We start from the raw sequence: 17,720 nt of genomic DNA, 5'->3' as shown, positions 1-17,720 counted from the left end.
TAAACACTTCAATTTTGAGAATGCATATAGACTAGAATTGTCTAGATATGCACACTCAAAATTGGAGTGTTCTGAATCCAAGCTAAGGTGTCTATCTATGTATTATGCCTTCGTAATAGCATAACAAGCTGTCCCAATTCAAGATATTTTGTTCTGTCTGCTGAGATTGTTGTATTATATATAGAAGGAAAATGACTTGGCATGTATCGCCTCGCGATATCTAAGTTGCAACATGTTTAGTCGCTAACCCGGTAGTTTGGACTTGGACTTAGGGACTTCTATGTTGGAGGTTTCAAGTTTGAAACCCCTTGCCAGCGAAAATAACGTGTGCTTGCCTTTTTGGGTCGAGCTCATCGTACCGGACTTGCCTAGTGTGGATTACCTCGAGCTATTGCATTATGGCTGTGGGTATAATTGAAATGGCAATATCTGTTCGTTTTTACTATACATTGGTACTAAAAATATATTTTTTACTTTTACTTGTTTCTTTTATCAAAATTAAGAATCATTTAATATTTTCTTTTGATGTTGCCATTAATATTAAGTACCCTCACTCCAAATTATTGGAGTTACAACTTTAATAACCATTAACAAAGTAATTTACGTAAAAATAGACTCTTAAAAAAAATAATCTTTTTGGAGCGTGTCTTTTGCTAATTACGGAGGATGACGAGTCAATTAAAACTTTGGGCCATAATATTTTTAAATTCAACTTCAATTTGTTTCATAATCAAATATAACTCCAATTTTCACTTTAAAAATAAAAATTACTTTTTTCCAAATTTCACAATAAGATATGGTCAAATGCCAACTTAAGATTCCATCATCACAATAATAACATCGAATTCTCAATAAAATACGAACAACGTTGTGGTGGAATGATAAATACTCTTTCATTTTTAACCAAATGTCTCAATTTTGAATCCTCTTGAGTATGTAGTCGCTTTTGTTTGGAGACGATTTACCCCTTAATGTGGAACTTCTCGACGTGAATCCAAATTTAATACCGTACACCAGATGAAAAAGAAGAAGGGAATTTCTAATAAATTTTGGAGACAAATCATAAAATCTTATCCATTTTGAGTAAGCCAATATATGAATGCCACCTCAGCAAACAAGTAATCTAAGTGTATCCATAATAGCCTCATTCTATGGCCACAAACTCTTCATAAACTTCTTTCCACACAAATAGATATATAACAATTTAAACATAGAAAAGCAAAGAAATATTCCAAAACAAAGAGAGAAAAATAAAACACATTTCCATTGTTTGATTATCTTGAGTTTTTTGCAACAATGGCTTCCACCATGATGACTACTCTACCACAATTCAATGGGCTCAAACCCCAACCTTTCTCAGCTTCTCCAGTTCAAGGCTTGGTTAGTTCTCCTATTTATGTTTTTACGCTAAATTGCTCGTAGCTAAAAAAAATAAATTATATTATATTACTAGTCGATTTTCATTAAAGGGTGTCACTAACATGTTCAATACTTTTAATCACTGGACTGAACCTTCAACTTGTGTCAAGAGTTGTCAACATTGATAATAAAATTTGTCTTGTCTATATAATGTCATTTTCCATCAAGAGGTGTCACTTAATACCCCCTCGGAACTCCATCCCCGCGCTCAATAATATTAGCGACAAATTTTGTTGTTTAGCTATATGATTTGTGCATACCTAATTCCTCTTTTTAATAAAGAAATTTAAAACAACACCAACAAGAAAACACCATCTTTTTTTTATACATATAAAGGGAGATTCAACGATTTTAGCTATGTACTTGATACAATTTTTTGACGAAAGAGATTCAATTGAATCCTTTTAATTATAGCTCCACCACTACATATATATCAAGTTGGTACATTTTATTTTGTAGGTTAATATATTAGGATTGTTATAAGAAAAAGATTTACTCATAATTTATGTATGAAATTAAAATTTAACATGCGGTCAAAGTTAAAAATCTAATTGTTTATAATATTGTTTTTATATCTATTTGCAGGTGGCAATTCAACCAAGGCGCAACAAAGGACAAGGTGGTTTGGGAGCTCGTTGTGATTTCATTGGCTCATCCACTAATTTGGTAAAATATTAACCAATTATGTGTTACTTTTATCCTGCTATTTTGTTGTCGGTTTATTCCTTTCTATCATACTTTGATTATATTTGTTCTGAATCGAGTTTCTATTAGAAGCAACCTCCTTAGTCTCTACACCTACAAAGGTAAGAGTAAGGTCTGCGTATATCTTACCTCCCTAGACCCTGCTTATGAAACTACATTGATATGTTTTTTTTTCCAGGAATTCAATAGTTTTACATATAACCAAAAAAGTTGTATTTTTTTCCTATTTATACAATATAATTTTTCAAGGGGTTCAAACGTAGATTCTTTTTACCCTATCAGATCGACTAATAGATAATTTTCAATTGAGATAATCATATTAGAACACACCATATAGTTTCGTGTCTCTTAACTTGACTTCAGTTGACAACTATGTCGTCCAACTTTGGGCCTACACAAGTAGACACTTGAACAAATAGAGAGATGCGTCGTAATTGAAAATGTTATTTGTGTTTGACAGATAATGGTGACATCAACAAGCCTAATGTTGTTTGCTGGTAGATTTGGGCTAGCACCATCAGCAAACAGGAAGGCAACTGCAGGGCTAAAACTTGAAGTGAGGGACTCTGGCTTACAGACAGGGGACCCTGCTGGATTTACACTTGCTGATACTTTGGCTTGTGGTACTGTTGGTCATATTATTGGTGTTGGAGTTGTTCTTGGACTCAAAAACATTGGTGCTATCTAAACTTTGTACTATTTACTATTATGTTTATAAAACCAAATCATCTTTTGTGAATTATTCATATTTCTACCACATCTCTAGCTTCAATGTACACTTCTTTTTTCTAAATTTGGTTGCGAAGGAAGGAAATATCGATGACACTACAACAATAACATACCCAGTATAGTCCTACAGAGAAGGGTTTGAGGGAGGATAGAGTGTACCTCAGAGGTGAGGTAGAGAGGTTGTTTTCAATTGATCCACAGCTCAAGACAAAAGCAATTTAGAAAACGGTGTAATGAAAGTACAAGAGATAATATAAAATAAATTTGACAACAGATAGTAGCAGAGCAATACTATGACAATAATCCTATAATCGATCTAACACAAAACAACAGATGGTAACCATCAATTGAAGAACAAGAAACTATACGAGTAGTTCTACGCCTACTAGTAAGGGCAACAACAAGACAATACACTCCCTACTTACTAGTAGAGATGTACTCCTACCTACTAACATCGATAACACTAGTAAAGATGTACTCCTACCTACTAACATCGACAACACTAGTAAAGATGTACTCCTACCTACTAACATCGATAACACTAGGAGTGTCAAATTTAACTCGTGAAAATTCAATGGACAGATACATTGCTCTTTAGAGAGAATACAAGTATAGCATGAAGAAAGTAAAGTGTAAAATTACTATTTATCATATATAAATAAATATTTTTTTTAAATTATAGGAGAAAAAAGATATCTAATAACTTATAATTTGCTAATCAAAATCATTAATACCTCATAATATGTAATTCAAATTATTAGAAACATTTAATTTTAATAGGAGTAACATAAAAGGTTTCAAATGTATGGGACTTCATTTGGGTATTAATTACGTGTTGACTTTTGTAACATAAAAGGTTTCATTTCATTTTTTTTAACTTAAAAAATAGACTTTACACATATAAAATATACTTTTATAAAATATATAAAAAAAAAACTCCCTAATTATTATGTAAGGTTATAATAAAGAGTTAAAAGGCCTCCGATTTTATTCAAAACACCTACCATAATTGAAACTCATCTTATTATATATTTTAAATTTATATAAACCTAAAATCCTTACCCAATTTTTTTTATACAAATCAAACCCTAGCAAAACAATGCTTATAAGAGGAAAAAATAAGAACAAAAGCAAGAACAAGAACTCGAATCGATCGTGGTTGGACTTGCCGGAAGAATTATGGGAGAACATATTAATGAGGTTGGCTACTATAGAGAGACTATTGATTGCACAAAAGGTGTGTACTACGTGGAGTCGAGTGCTCAACGAACCTTTCATGTGGCATGTTATTGACATGTCTAATTGTCGCGGACTCACCAACTCACATGTGTTTCCATACGTGTGCCATGACGCGGTTAATCGTAGTCAAGGTGAACTAGTTGATATTAGATTGACCTTCTATGCTACCAAAGAGTTACTTGTTTATGTAGCGGAAAGGTAATTTCTGACTTCCACAATTTTAATTTATGTTTACACTTCGATAATACTTTTTTTGCATAAGATTTTCAATTAGGTTAAATTTTATTTTAAAGAATATATACCTAAATTCATGATCAAAAGACTTTATGGCTTCCGCAATTTTAATTTGTGTTTACATGTTCGCTGTTTTTCGATATTTTTGTGTTGATTTTTAATACTTTTTTTTTTTGTATAAGATTTTCAATTATGTTAAATATTATTTTGATTGTTTTATCAAAATTAATTAACTATTTTGATCAAGTAAACCAAGATTGGCAAAAACCTGTATTTATAATCAATTGCATTTTTTAAATATTTTTTTTTACATAAATATCACTAGTTTAGGATCTAATTAATTACTTAGATACACTCTAATTTGCAATATTACTATCGGGTCACATTTAGGTGTAATTTGTTCTAGATATCCAATTAGCATGTATCTATAGAAGATCTGGCTCGACTCTCTCCCATCTCACACTCTCCCATGTATCATGTCACTACATCAAAAATGATTTTTAGCGCCAATTAATTAATGGCAATAGCTCAATTGCCGCTAAATATGTATTTTTAGCGGCAATTAACACTCTTTGTATATGTTTCTAAACCTTTAGCGACATTGAATCTAATGACACTTAACTAATGACTTGTAAAGACTTTAGCATTCTTTATTTATTTTTGTTGTAGTGTGTATTCAAATACATGCAAATCACTCCAGATACATACAGATATTTGTATCTAGTGAGATTCGTATGTATCTCTCCCCAATCTCGCTCGCCTCTCTTCTTATTTTTGTGCATCTGATCGCAAAAATACATGTATATAAGTGTAATACATGTATGTAAGTGTAAAATACGTAAGAAACTCTTAATTAGTGGTAAGATAGATAATAATAATATATATGATAGTGAAATATATCTAATTCCTTGTTTTCCTCTCTTTTTTCTATGGATGAAATGAGGATTCAAATTATTGAGAAATATGTGTTTTATTTAATTTATTTTCCATTAACTCATTAATTTTTATTTTTGTTCACCAGATCACCAAAACTTAAAAGACTTAGTATTGCATGGTGCAACTCAAAGTTGGATCCTAAAGACTTGGCTGAAGTAGTAAAAAAGCTACCAATGTTGGAAGAATTATGTCTAACAAATAATGGTATCACAAAGGAAAGTATTGAAGCTCTTGGACGTTTTTGTCCACAATTAAAATCATTTGAGTTGAACAACATTTGTTGTAACATGAAATTAGGTGACGAAAGAAACATTGAAGCTCTAGCTATTTCTAAATGTCTGCCTGTCTTGCGTCATCTTAAGCTCATTTATAATAGTATGACGAATGTAGGTCTTCAAGCTATTCTTGATGGATGTCGTAATCTTGAATCACTTGATCTACGAGGATGCTTTCATGTTAGTCTCGATAAAGTTTTAAGCAGTAGAATTTCTCAACAGATTAAGAACGTGAAGTACCCTCGTGACTCTTTGGTTGGTTTTACAATTTGATCAAAGTCATGGGATATTGTAACATGTTTGATGAATAATTGATTTGATTTTTGAAAATATCTAGTAGTTTGAATTAGCCTCATAAATTTTGAAGTTGTGTATTTTTTTTATCATTGGATTTTGAATAGCTCTTTAGGTTTGCACTACTTGTCGAGTGTATTTTTGATATATTTATTTTCAATATAGTCGAAATTGGTGATGATTATTTTTAAAACAATCTAAATTGATCTCTATGTTAACAACCTTTAAACTATTACATAATATTGTTTCAGATTATGAAAAATCTATTATTGTGTCTTTTATAAAAACATTAAATTTATTTTTTAATGTCTTTCTCAAATTTTAGACATTGTAACAAATCAACATTATTTTAATATAATTATATAAACTTATCAAATTTATCACAATACTATTTCAATATTATTATATTAACTTTTTAAATTTTTGTAGTTTCAAATTTCATTTCTATAAGTTTTTGTAGGGTTGAAATACTAGCTCAAATTTGAATAGAATTTATTTAGGAATGAATGTCCTCAGTTGTGAATAGAGTTTCTTTTTTTTTTTTCAACCTCCCCCTACGAGCTCCCACCCCTTTTGCTCCCTTGGTGACTCGAACTCGCAACCTTCGGGTTGGAAGTGAGGGGTGCTTACCATCCAAGCAACTCCCTCTCGTCTTCTTTAGGAATGAACGTTCACAAATGTAAATAGCTCCCACCTCTTTTGCTCCCTTGGTGACTCGAACTCGCAACCTTCGGGTTGGAAGTGAGGGGTGCTTACCATCCAAGCAACTCCCTCTCGTCTTCTTTAGGAATGAACGTTCACAAATGCAAATAGAATTTTAATTAGAGCGGTTATTTGAATCTAAAAGATTTAATACACGAACAAAGTTAAAGATTGTCTTGGTTTTGTTTGCAGATTGTTTCCTGTCTACATGTAGGGGTGTGCATTCGGTTTTTCGGTTTGGTTTTACACTATTCGGTTTGGATTTTTGGTTTTTGGTTTTGTAAAAGTGTAACCCAATCCGATCCAAAATAAATTTGGTTTGGTTTGGTTTTCCTCTATTCGGTTCGGCTTTTTTCGGTTTGGTTATTCGGTTATGTCAATAATTAATAACATATATAACCAAAGTAATAATATTTAATCCCTTAAATATACTTTCTAATATAAATCATAAGTAAAACTTAAAACACAATACTTAGAAGTATACCTATTATAGATGTAATTCAAACATAAAATATAAACGTAATCATCATGAAAGGCAATAACCAAAAAGGGACAAAAGTGGTTAACTCCAACTTAATTCTAAGCCTAAACATTTTATATATATATATATATATATATATATATATATAATTCGGTTTTTTTTGGTTTTCGGTTTTTATTTTTAAAATCCAAAATCAAACCAAAAAACCAAACAAAGTAATTTATTAATCCAAAACCAATCCAAAAAACCAATCCAAATAAAAATTCGGTTTGATTTGATTTGGTTATTCGGTTTAATCCGAATAGTGCACACCCCTATCTACATGTGACCGTAAGAGAAAAGAGAATTGTTAAATCAAGTTATATTAATATGATGACAAACTTGGCTCAATTTAATAAATATCCTTGGGGTAGGATTTCATTTAAGAACACAATCAACTCTATGCACAATGCTTGCTCAAGCATGCATACTAAGTCCGGACAATTAAAGCCACGCATCAGCTTGCAAGGGTTCTCTTGGGCTTTTCTGGTGAGATATTAAATTGGTCATGATCGAATATGTATCGATCTCAAATTTATACTAATATTATTTAATACTATTTTAATTTTCAATACAAGTATGGACTTTCGAAGCAATTCTTTTGAAGAACTATCAACACAGCAATTTCTTTAGGAATGAATATTCTCAAATGTGAATAGAATTATTATAGGAATGAAAAAAATTCTTTAGATTGAATGTTCTCAAATGTGAATAGAATTTTTATAGGAATGAATATGTGTGTGAGTTCTTTGATTACATACCTACCTACACAGTTCATTTTAGTAAACAAGTTTTAAAACATAGCACTAATAGAAAGATTAGCTTAATAATTTGATTTTTATTGCTTCTTTTGTTTTATGAACGGACACAAACATTTATCTAATAAAATAATAAGAATTCATTCAAGTTGATAAAATATTAGTTATATGTTTGCAATACTTACTTTGGATATTATCATAAAAAAATTATTTATTAATAATATAAAAAAATTAATAGTCTATTTAAAGTTCTAAAATATTTTATGAAAATTGTATTACAACCTAGTTAGACTAGAGCCCTAGTTAATCTATTTCCCTCTATGACATAGAAGTCTTCTGAATTAGACTTCTATCTTCATTTTTCCTTCTTTATTTATTTATTATTTTTGTAATAATTAATATAATTAAGGAAGTTGAATTGAATAAAATATTTATGAACAAGTTCAAGCTCACTCATTTTTAAATTTTTTTCGTACATTAATATTTTATGGTATAAATTCATTATTCATGTGATCAAATTACAGACTCTTATATTTGATGTACATGTAAATAAATTTTAAAATATATATATATATTTTGATTGTCAGTAGCTTTTTAATAACTCATTAATTTATCTCATGCAAAGTTCTATTCATTTTAGTGAGCTTTTTTCGTAAATTAATGTTGCCAAAAAATAATTTTGATCTTGATTATACATTGTAAATTTTTTTTAGGAGGTTTGGATGAATCCTTTTTGCTCAGAAGTGTAGGGGGAGTGGGAGTTTGCTTGGTAAATATTTGTTTGTGCAGGATAATATTGTTTATAATATTGTTTTTATATCTATTTGCAGGTGGCAATTCAATCAAGACGCAACAAAAGACAAGGTAGTTTGGGAGCTCGTTGTGATTTCATTGGCTCATCCACTAATTTGGTAAAATATTAACCAATCACCTAGTGCCAATTATGTGTTACTTTATTTTGTTCGGTTTATCCTGCTATTTTATTGTCGATTTATTTCTTTCTATCATACTTTGATTATATTTGTTCCGAATCGAGTTTCTATTAGAAACAACCTCTCTAGTCTCTACACCTACAAAAGTAACAGTAAGGTCTCCGTATATCCTACCCTCCCTAAACCGTCACCCTGCTTATGAAACTACATCGATATGTCTTTTTTTTCAGGAATTCAATAGTTTTACATATAACCAAATGTTTTTTTTTATATTTATATAATGTAATATTTCAAAGGGGTTCAATTTCTCAACGTAGATTCTTTTTACACTATCAGGTCAACTAATAAATAATTTCAATTGAGAAAATCATATTAGAACACACCATATAGTTTCGTGTCTTTTAACTTGGTTTCAGCTGACAATTATGCGCTCCAACTTTGGGTATACACAAGTAGACACATGCGTCTTACGTGACGTTGTAATTGAAAATGTTATTTGTGTTAGACAGATAATGGTGACATCAACAAGTCTAATGTTGTTTGCTGGTAGATTTGGGCTAGCACCATCAGCAAACAGGAAGGCAACTGCAGGGCTAAAACTTGAAGTGAGGGACTCTGGTTTACGGACAGGGGACCCTGCTGGATTTACACTTGCTGATACTTTGGCTTGTGGTACTGTTGGTCATATTATTGGTGTTGGAGTTGTTCTTGGACTCAAAAACATTGGTGCTCTCTAAAATTTGTACTATTTTTATTATTATTATTATGTTTATAAAACCAAATCATCTTTTGTGAATTATTCATATTTCTACCTCATCTCTAGCTTCAATGTACACTTCTTTTTTCTAAATTTGGTCGCGAAGGAAGGAAATATCGATGACACTACAACTACAACAATAACATATTCAGTGTAGTCTCACATAGTGAGGTTTGGGAAGATAGAGTGTATGTTATCTACCTCAAAGATGAGGTAGAGAGATTGTTTTTTGATAAATTCTCGGCTCAAGACAACAATCAATTTAGAAAAAGGTGTGATGGAAATACTAGAGATAATATAAAATATCATAAACAACAGATAGTAGTAGAGTAGTACTACAACAATAATCCTATTATCGAACTAACACAAAACAACACATAGTAACATAAATTGAAGAACAAGAAACTATACGAATAGTACTACGCCTACTAGTAAGGTCAACAACAACAAGGCAATACATTCCTACCTACGAACATCGATAACACTAGGAGTGTCAAATTTAGCTCGTGAAAATTCAATGGGCAGATACATTGCTCGTAAGAGAGAATGCAAGTATAGCATGAAGAATAAAGTGTAAAATTACTATTTATCATACATAAATAAATATTTTAAAAGAATTATACGAGAAAAAAGATTTCTAATAACTTATAATTTGCTACTCAAAATCGTTGATACCTTATAATTTGTTATCCAAAATATTAGAAACATTTAATTTTAATAGGAGTAACATAAAAGGTTTCAAATTTATGGGACTTCATTTAGGTGTTTATTACGTGTTGACTTTGTAACATAAAAGGTTTCAAAAAGAAAATGTTTCATTTTTTTCTAACTTAAAAAATAGACTTTACATATATAAAATATACTTTATTTATATATAGTCTAATAAATTTATTAAAAGTAATACTATATTAAATATATTTTAAATTTATATAAACCTAAAATCCTTACCCAAATATTTTTTATACAACTCAAACCCTAGCAAAACAATGCTTATAAGAGGAAAATATAAGAACAAAAGCAAGAACAAGAACTCGAATCGATCGTGGTTGGAATTGCCGGAAGAATTATGGGAGAACATATTAATGAGGTTGGCTACTGTAGAGAGACTATTCATTGCACAAAAGGTGTGTACTACATGGAGTCGAGTGCTCGATGAACCTTCCATGTGGCAAGTTATTGACATGTCTAATTGTCACGGCCTCACCAACTCACACGTGTTTCCATACGTGTGCCATGATGCGGTTAATCGAAGTCAAGGTGAACTAGTTGATATAAAATTGACCTTTTATGCCACCAAAGAGTTACTTGTTTATGTAGCGGAAAGGTAATTTCTGATTTCTACCATTTTAATTATGTTTACACTTGGATAATACTTTTTTTTGCATAAGATTTTCAATTAGGTTAAATTTTAATTTTAAATATTTAAAAGAATTTATACCTAAATTCATAAACAAAAAATTATGGCTTCCGCAATTTTAATTTGTGTTTACACGGTCACTATTCGCTGTTTTTCGATATTTTTGTGTAGATTTGTAATACTTTTTTTAATAAGATTTTCAATTATGTTAAATATTATTTTAATTATTTTAAAGAATTTGTGCCTAAACTCATAATCAAAATTAATTAACTATTTTGATCAAGTACTCCAAACCAAGATTGGCAAAAACCTGTATTTATAATCAATTGCCGTTTTTTTTTTTTTACATAAATACCACTAGTTTAGGATCTGATTAATTACTTAGATACACTATAGTTTGCAATATTACTATTTTATCAGATTTTGATATATCCGGATATAATATATGAGGTCACATTTAGGTGTAATTTGTTCTGGATATCCAATTAGCATGTATCTATAGCATATCTTGCTCAACTCTCTCCGATCTCGCACTCTCCCATGCATCATGTCACTATATTAAAAATGATCTTTAGCGCCAATTAATTAATGGCAATTGCTCAATTGCCGCTAAATATGTATTTTTAGCGGCAATTAGCTGTCTTTGTATATGTCTGACATTGGATCTAATGACACTTAACTAATGTCTTGTAAAGACTTTAGCACTCTTTATTTATTTTTGTTGTAGTGTGTATCCTAGATACATGCGAATCACTCCAGATGCATACAAATACTTGTATCTAGTGTGTTAGTGAGATTCGTATGTATCTCTCTCCCAAATCTCGCTCGTCTCTCTTCTTATTTTTGTGTATCTGAGAGCAAAAATACATGTATATAAGTGTAAGATGCATAGGAAACTCTTAATTAGTGGCAAAATAAATAATATTTTAAAATTATAAGTAATAATAATATATATGATAGTGAAATATATCTAATTCCTAGTTTTCCTCTCTTTTTTCTATGGATGAAATGGGGGTTCAAATTATTGAGAAATATGTGTTTTATTTAATTTATTTGCCATTAATTCATTTGATTTTTATTTTTGTTCATCAGATCACCAAAACTTAAAAGACTTAGTATTGCATGGTGCAACTCAAAGTTGGATTCTAAAGACTTGACTGAAGTAGTAAAAAAGCTACCAATGATAGAAGAATTGTGTCTATCATATAATGGTATCACTAAGGAAGGTATTGAAGCTCTTGGACGTTTTTGTCCACGATTAAAGTTATTTGAGTTGAACAAAATTTGTTGTAATATGAGTTTAGGTAACGAAAGAAACGTTGAAGCTCTAGCTATTTCTAAAAGTCTGCATGTTTTGAGTCACCTTAAGCTCATTTGTAATAGTATGACGAATGTAGGTCTTCAAGCTATTCTTGATGGATGTCGTAATCTTGAATCACTTGATCTACGAGGATGCTTTCATGTTAGTCTCGATAAAGTTTTAAGTAGTAGAATTTCTCAACAGATTAAGAACGTGAAGTACCCTCGTGACTCTTTGGTTGGTTTTACAATTTGATTAAAGTCATGGGATATTGTAACATGTTTGATGAATAATTGATTTGATTTTTGAAAATATCTAGTAGTTTGTATTAGCCTCATGAATTTTGAAGTTGTGTATTTTTTTTATCATTGGATTTTGAATAGCTCTTTAGGTTTGCACTACTTGTCGAGTATATTTTTGATATATTTATTTTTAATATAGTCGAAATTGGTGATGATTATTTTTAAAACAATCTAAATTGATCTCTATGTTAACAACCTTTAAACTATTACATAATATTGTTTCAGATTATGAAAAATCTATTATTGTGTCTTTTATAAAAACATTAAATTTATATTTTAATGTCTTTCTCAAATTTTAGACATTGCAACAAATCAACATTATTTTAATATAATTATATAAACTTATCAAATTTATCACAATACTATTTCAATATTATTATATTAACTTTTTAAATTTTTGAAGTTTCAACTTTCATTTCTATAGGTTTTTGTAGGGTTGAAATACTAGCTCACATTTGAATAGAATTTATTTAGGAATGAATGTTTTCAAATGTGATAGAATTTCTTTAGGAATGAATGTTCTCAAATGGAAATAGAATTTTTATTGTTAGGAACTAATATCCTATAATGTGAATAGAATTTTTATAGTTAGGAATGAATGTCCTCAAATGTGACAGAATTTCTTTAGGAATGAATGTTCTCAAATGTGAATAGAATTTTAATTAGAGCATTTATTCGAATCTAAAAGATTTAATACACTAAAGAAGTTGAAGATTGCTTTGGTTTTCTTTGTGGATTGTTTCCTGTCTGGTGACCGTAAGAGAATTGTTAAATCAAGTTATATTAATATGGTGACAAACTTGGCTCAATTCAATAAATATGCTTGTTCTTGGCTTTTCTGGTGAGATATTGAACTGCTTTCTTGGGTTTTTCTGGTGAGATATTGAATTGGCCATGACAAAATATGTATCGATTTCAAATTTATACTAATATTATTTAATATTATTTTTGTTTTCAATACATGTATGAGCTTTCGAATTAATTTTGAAGTAATTTCTATACTAGGTGTCACTTCATAATTCACCTTGTAACAACATGGGATGATTAACAAAAAATAAATAAACATGTAGTTGTGATTTATATCATGATTTTAAATAGAACTGAATTTCTTAAAATCCAAAAGAAATGTTCATTATCGAGCTCGAAATCGTCTTTTTATCATTATTTGGACTTTAAAATGAATTATCATTAACCTTTTAAATCTTCACTTAATTGTGAAAGGTAATGACTCCTAATATTCTTACAATCATAATTTGAGTCAAAACATTAGTTTCACATCCATTTTTCTTAACACATTGATATCAATATTAATTGAAATAAGTATTAAAAACATTCTTAAATTTGACTAGTTTCGTTCTTAATTATTGACAATCTTAAAAATTACTCCTTTAATTGACTAACTAAAGTTAGATACATCCTCGATCTAGCACACGACATAACAAGTGGTTTCAAACTCTCACACAATATAACAAATGGTCTCAAACTCTTGTAGAAGCATGAGACTCGTAATAAAAAGTCGAGAGAAGTGTTAGAGTTGTATTTCACTCATATCAAAAGATTAAAAGTGTATTTAAGCTCAGTTAGTTAAGTGAAAAAATTAATAATTCATAGCGAGTTTAGGAAATATTTTTTTCCATTTGAAACGAAAATATCTTTTAAGCGGGAAACGAGTCCTTTAAAACCTGTGTAAAACCCTAGAAAACAGTGAATACGGCGATGGCGAAAGAACCGCCATGGATGGAATTGCAGGAAGGTATATGGGAAAACATATTACAGAGGCTGGGTGTTATAGAGATACTGAAGACAGCACGGAAAGTGTGCAGAAAATGGAGGCAAATATGCAAGGAACCATCAATGTGGCGAGTTATTAACATGCGGAATAATGGGAACCTCACTGAAATAGGTTACCAGTTAGAGAAAATATGCCGCCGTGCCGTTGATCGCAGTAGAGGTGAACTTATTGATATCAATTTGCAGTATTTTGGCAATGATAAGTTGGTTCAGTACATAGCTGAAAGGTAATTTATTTCCCCCAAATTTTAGGGTTCCATTATGAATGTTAATTTGCTATATAAACTGACTTTATGATGAATTATAACATGATTAGTTTAGTTTTATATGCAAAAATGTGTAATTTAAACCTAAGTTGCTTCAACTTTCCAAAAATGTTTGTTGCACCAGTGTCGGATCCTTTAAAAATGCACTACAGATTTGACACACATACATTTTTGAAGAGTCCGAGTAACATAGATTTAAACCGCCTGCCAGACTTTTTAAAGACAAATAGCCATATGTTTAAGTTTGAGACGCTTCATTTTTGTGTGAGTTGCTCAACTAGAGATTCATAATCGGTTGAGAGGTATCGTTGTGCAAAAACATGTTGGGTGTTTCGTCTCGCTTATTGTGTGGTTTAGTGTTGTCATCAAGGCTCTAAGTCATACTTTCCATTGATAAAGAAGCGACATTGAACATTTGATATTCCATATATTTGTTATTTATGCTTATTATTACTGGTCCTATACTAAGCATATACATATTTGCACTTTTTTTCTCCATTTGCGCTTTTTTCAATTAAAGGCTACACTTTATTTGTGCTTTGTGTGTAAAGCTCCAATGAACCTTAGCTTTTTTGCGCTTTTCAGTTTGTGTGGTGCTCATTTTGATAAACTTAGTAATGATTCACTTTCATAACAATGTAGAGATTAGAGGGTTGTTTTTCTTGAATACAAGTTTAAGGGTTCATCATAAACATCTCGAATCTTGATCTTATTTACCGAGAAGTTTCACAGTGCTCGTATCCACATTATAGGACTATTCACCTCCTGATACATGTATAGTTGACATAATCCAATGTATGTCTCGTGAACTTTTTAAATGTTGATGTTCCTCCACAAGTAAGCTTAACTGAACATGGATTATGCATTTCTGGTAGCTTTTTGCGCCAAGTTGCTTTGTCTTATCTTCCTTCTACCATACTCTGAAATATGTGAGTGTATTTGCTGCCATCCATGGTCTTCTACATCTCTTATACAGGTCTTTGGGAATAATGTTCGTCATACAAAGGTCTTAATTTATAAAGTACTTTGAATTCCTAAGTTTCTTAATGCAAGAGTAAGTATTGTCACAAAAACAGAACTCATGGAAATTACTTGAGTAAAAAAAAAAAAAGGAAAAAAGAAGATAGTAGTTATTCTGTGAAATAGGAAACGTCCTCTAACTCATCTCAAAGATCAAAGAATTAGTTTCATAAAGTTGTTATCTTTCAGATTGCAAAAAAAAAAAAGAGACGAATCTTTATGAATTTGTTGTTGTAGTACTTCATACTCTTTTTGTTTGTGTTGCCTCTGAAATTCCATTCCTTCTCTTACTTCCCCAACAAAAACTGCTCTTTCACTGAATCTGTCTGCGGAGAAAGCATGTTGTTTTATCTGTGGTTTTTTTTTTTTTCTTTTTCTCAAGTTGCAAATTGTTATATCCTACTACTCCATCCGTCCCAATTTAAGTGTCTTAGTTGACTGGCAACGGAGTTTAAGAAATAAAGGAAGACTTACAAATCTTGTGGTCATCAACTTGCTATGTAGGATGTTGGAATTAAAAAACTTACTAAATATATAAAGAGACTCTTTTTTGGGACAGACTAAAAAGGAATGTAAGACACTTAAATTGGTATGGGGGAGTGTTATATACCTTTCACTAGTTTTTTGTACTAAGCCTGATTGTGTTAGGTGATATTGTTTCATTGATTCATTTGTACACCAGATCAGGAAAACTGAAGAGACTTCGTATTGCCTGTTGCTATTTTAAGGTATGTGAAAGCTTGGTTGAAGCAGTTCAAATGTTCCCATTGTTGGAGGAGTTGAGTCTGACACACACTGCTATCACGATAGAAGGCATTGAAGCTCTTGGACACTCTTGCCCACGGTTGAAGTCTTTTGAATTTAACAAGTCATTGTATATGGGATCAGTCGATGACTCTGATAACGAAGATGAAAGAAATGAAGAAGCTCTAGCTATTGCTAAAAATCTACCTACCTTGCACCACCTTCATCTCATTGGGAATAGTATGACAAATAAAGGCCTCCAAGCTATTCTTGATAGTTGTCCTCATCTTGTTTCTCTAGACTTGCGTCTGTGCAAATATGTTAGCCTCAACAAAGTCTTGAGTAGTAGAATTTCCGGGAAGATTAAAGATGTGAAGCTCCCTCACGAATCTTTGGAGGGTCTTGAATTTTCATTTGAGGCTTGTTGGGATGAGGATTTGTCTGATAGCATGTCCGATGATTAGTGAAGCTGTGAAGTTTTTGGGTAAGATGTTTGTGGCGAAAATATAGGGAATATTTTGTATTATGCATTCCCCATCCTCTAGTATCAATATTTTTGTCAAAGATCTACTTGCAACTATGTTCTTGTATGTATTGACTAGACTATATAGTGTTATTTTTCCGTTGACTTATTGTAATGTTTGGATTTTATTACTAGAGGTTCTCTACAATTTCTATGGGCATACAAATCCGCAAAGAAAATATATATAATCTAGACAAATATTCGGAAGGTAGGGGTGGGGTAGGAGAATACTATCAATATAGAATGTCTCTCAAACTCAACATGGACTTGCTTACTCTCTTTTTTTGACAAGAAAGACTTGCTTCCTTTGTTGGGACTCATTTTAACTCTTTTTGAACTATTTGATTATCTTGATATACGATAATAAAATGTCCAGTGTAATTGCACAAGTAAAGGATAAAGTATAGGTAGATCTTAACCCTACCTTGGGAGAGAGGTGGTTTACAACTAGAGCTTCTTCACAATTGCATTGTTTTTCTAAAAATATATTGGCCATTCAATGTATATGATCAATTAGTTCTATATGATTAGTATATATATGTGCAACTCATTTCAACATAGGGAATAAATATGGAAAAAGATATTTATTTTCGTATTTTAGTCCTTTTAAAAAAAGTCTCATCGGAAAATATTGCATAAGGGGGTTATCGTTTCATAAGAGAGTTCTTTTTTGGTTGTCCAAATTTTAGCAAGTAAAATTTCTATGAAATGATGTTCCAACTTATCCCTATTCAATAAATTCCACTAGATGAGTATCATATGAAGATAAACCTAGTACAATATATTGTCCAAAGTTAGTAACAATGAAAGACATATAATTAAGTGTTATAGAACAATTGTTATTTTAGAAGTGTGTGTGTATCTGCGATAGGGCAAATTATACAATATATATATACCATATTGACTAAAGATAGTAG

General features: G+C 30.8%; 3 protein-coding genes across 3 annotated transcripts; all 3 read left to right on the top strand.

Annotated features, from left to right (window-relative positions):
* Positions 1-1,158: 1,158 nt before the first annotated feature.
* LOC125841453 (photosystem I reaction center subunit psaK, chloroplastic) lies at positions 1,159-2,881 on the top strand. Its single transcript, XM_049520588.1, has 3 exons — positions 1,159-1,380; positions 2,005-2,085; positions 2,585-2,881. The coding sequence occupies exons 1-3, from the start codon at positions 1,297-1,299 to the stop codon at positions 2,810-2,812; spliced, it is 393 nt and encodes a 130-aa protein (XP_049376545.1). The 5' UTR covers positions 1,159-1,296; the 3' UTR covers positions 2,813-2,881.
* Positions 2,882-5,549: 2,668 nt separating this feature from the next.
* On the top strand, positions 5,550-9,491 carry LOC125841681 (photosystem I reaction center subunit psaK, chloroplastic-like). The gene is made up of 3 exons (XM_049520848.1): positions 5,550-5,792; positions 8,642-8,722; positions 9,253-9,491. Exons 1-3 carry the CDS (start codon positions 5,550-5,552, stop codon positions 9,478-9,480), a joined length of 552 nt encoding a protein of 183 aa, XP_049376805.1. The 3' UTR covers positions 9,481-9,491.
* A 4,645-nt stretch (positions 9,492-14,136) lies between these two features.
* On the top strand, positions 14,137-16,931 carry LOC125841864 (F-box protein SKIP19-like). The gene is made up of 2 exons (XM_049521048.1): positions 14,137-14,477; positions 16,219-16,931. Exons 1-2 carry the CDS (start codon positions 14,176-14,178, stop codon positions 16,742-16,744), a joined length of 828 nt encoding a protein of 275 aa, XP_049377005.1. The 5' UTR covers positions 14,137-14,175; the 3' UTR covers positions 16,745-16,931.
* The last annotated feature ends 789 nt before the right edge of the window (positions 16,932-17,720 follow it).

Source organism: Solanum stenotomum, chromosome 10, assembly GCF_019186545.1.
Source record: "Solanum stenotomum isolate F172 chromosome 10, ASM1918654v1, whole genome shotgun sequence".
NCBI lineage: Eukaryota > Viridiplantae > Streptophyta > Magnoliopsida > Solanales > Solanaceae > Solanum > Solanum stenotomum.
The sequence above is the reverse complement of the archived record's forward strand: the minus strand, read 5'-3'. Positions and strand labels throughout refer to the sequence as shown.